General features: G+C 46.5%; 1 protein-coding gene across 1 annotated transcript; it reads left to right on the top strand.

The window, feature by feature from the left end:
• The first annotated feature begins 627 nt into the window (after positions 1 to 627).
• Positions 628 to 1,705, top strand: PRLHR (prolactin releasing hormone receptor). Its single transcript, XM_075026998.1, has one exon. The coding sequence runs from the start codon at positions 671 to 673 to the stop codon at positions 1,703 to 1,705; it is 1,035 nt and encodes a 344-aa protein (XP_074883099.1). The 5' UTR covers positions 628 to 670.
• Positions 1,706 to 2,307: the final 602 nt, after the last annotated feature.

Here is a 2,307-nt window from a genome sequence, read left to right as displayed (position 1 = left end):
GTTAATGAATGTAAATTGATTTTTAGCTGTGAGGGGCTATTATAGATGCAGTGGAAGGAGAAGGGGATTTTTGAAAGGATAGTCAAGAACTAATTACTATTAGTAAGGAACACGCAAAGAGCAACGTAATACCCAGGACAGCCAATAGGGATAAGAGCTTATACACAAATCTGTCATGACCTAGTAGTGAAGACTGTTTAAAAACACTGATCTCCACTTAGCTTGTAAATGCGCATCACCCTCTTTCTCACTCATATATTCTCTCTCTCTCTGACACACACACACGCACGCTCCTGGATTTGCAGCAGACAGACATCTAGGGCACTTCTTGGCATCCACAGGAAAATCATATGGGATTAAAAAACCACAGCAGTAAGTACTCACTGCATTAAATGTTTATTAAGTGGCATGCTGTCAAAACCTAGATGTAATAGTAAATACAGGAGGACTTTAATGGAAATTGCTTGTATTTGATTTTTCTTAGGAATTGCTGAAAGCTGCCTCTCAAGGATTACAACTCTGCCTTTTGCTTTTACGGATGCTTGTTTACTATCCATGTGGTAACCACTGGACAGCCAGTAGTCCATTCATTACCCACACTGATTGAGTGCAGGAGTAGTGCAGTGGTAACTACTTCACTCAGCTGACGGCAGACGACAAAAGGAGGGAAATGATGAATTCGGACAATTTAACCTCCCAAAGCTTCCTCTCTGCAATTCACAGCAATGCGAGCAATTTATTCTCAGGGCTCCAGTTTGTTCAGACCTTCAAGCCACTCATCATCCCCTGCTACTCACTAGTGGTTTTTATTGGTGTCATTGGGAATTACCTTCTCATTTATGTTATCTGTAAGACAAAAAAAATGCACAATGTCACCAACTTTCTGGTAGGCAATCTGGCTTTCTCAGATATGCTCATGTGTGCAACCTGTGTTCCCCTGACACTCGCCTATGCCTTCGAGCCCAGAGGATGGGTGTACGGGCGTTTCATGTGCTACTTTGTTTTCCTGATGCAACCCGTCACTGTCTTTGTGTCCGTCTTTACCTTGACCGTGATAGCTGTGGATAGGTATTATGCCATGGTGTACCCATTCCGCAGGAGGCTCACCATCCCTATTTGTGCTTATATCCTGGCTGCTATTTGGCTGCTGAGCTGTACCTTGGCTGCCCCAGCCTTGGTCCACACTTACCACGCAGAGTTCCCAGAACTGGACTTCTCCATTTGCGAGGAGTTTTGGTTCCACATGAAAAGAGATCGCTTAGCTTATGCCTACAGCACTCTCATCATCACCTACGTGCTGCCTTTGGCTGTCATCTCCCTGTCCTACCTGAGAATCTCGGTCAAGCTGAAAAACCGTGTGGTCCCAGGCAACGTCACCCAGGGCCAAGCTGAGTGGGACCGAGCAAGGAGGAGAAAGACTTTTCGCTTGTTAGTCTTAGTGGTGGCAGCCTTTGGAGTCTGTTGGCTGCCTCTGCACATCTTCAACATGATAAAGGACATAGACATCAGCTTGATTGACAAGCAGTACTTCAACTTCATCCAGCTGCTCTGCCACTGGTTTGCCATGATGTCTGCTTGTACCAATGCCTTCCTCTACGCCTGGCTCCATGACAGCTTCAGGGGGGAGCTGAAGAAAATGTTTGCTTGGAGAAAGAAAAAAATTGGACCCACTACAAACTGCATTATGGCCAGTGTGGTGCTGTAAACGAGAGCTGGTGGGAGTGCACCTCCTTTGTATGGTAACACTGTAAGTCATTTCCATTTCTAATCAGTCCTGGTTCCTGATGTTTGTCCTCAGGGCTCAGTTATAACAACACAGGTCCCATGCGAGGCTTCCCCAGCACCTCCACTCCTACTGGAGAAGGAGAAGCAGACATCACATCCCCAAAATGTCTTTACCTCTTTGACAGGAGTTAGGGGCCGAGGTGTTAGCATGATAAGATACCCTTGTGTAACTACAGGGATCCCTCCTATCTCTTTTGGATATTGCTGGCAGTACAGACATGGGATTTGGGGACAGGGAGAAGCAAGGATGAATATGAGACCTAAATATCTCAGTGAGGAAGTGCCTTGGATTGGGTAAAAATTAAATCTGCGTATCTACCCAGAGTCCAGTCCTTAGCCCAGGATCCAGGGTGGAGGACTAACAACATTCCTGTAGTCCTCTTGGGTTAGGGCCACGCTGAAGAATAGCCTAAGACTCTCTGAAATGCCCTTCCTGAGCAGTTGTCTCAGCTGTGGGCAGAAAACCAGGTTGGTAGGAGCTGCTCCGAGCCTCCCTGGGTGGGATGTGCTATATCTGCCCTG

The sequence above is a fragment of the Buteo buteo genome, chromosome 4, assembly GCF_964188355.1.
Source record: "Buteo buteo chromosome 4, bButBut1.hap1.1, whole genome shotgun sequence".
NCBI classification, from domain to species: domain Eukaryota; kingdom Metazoa; phylum Chordata; class Aves; order Accipitriformes; family Accipitridae; genus Buteo; species Buteo buteo.
The sequence above is the reverse complement of the archived record's forward strand: the minus strand, read 5'-3'. Positions and strand labels throughout refer to the sequence as shown.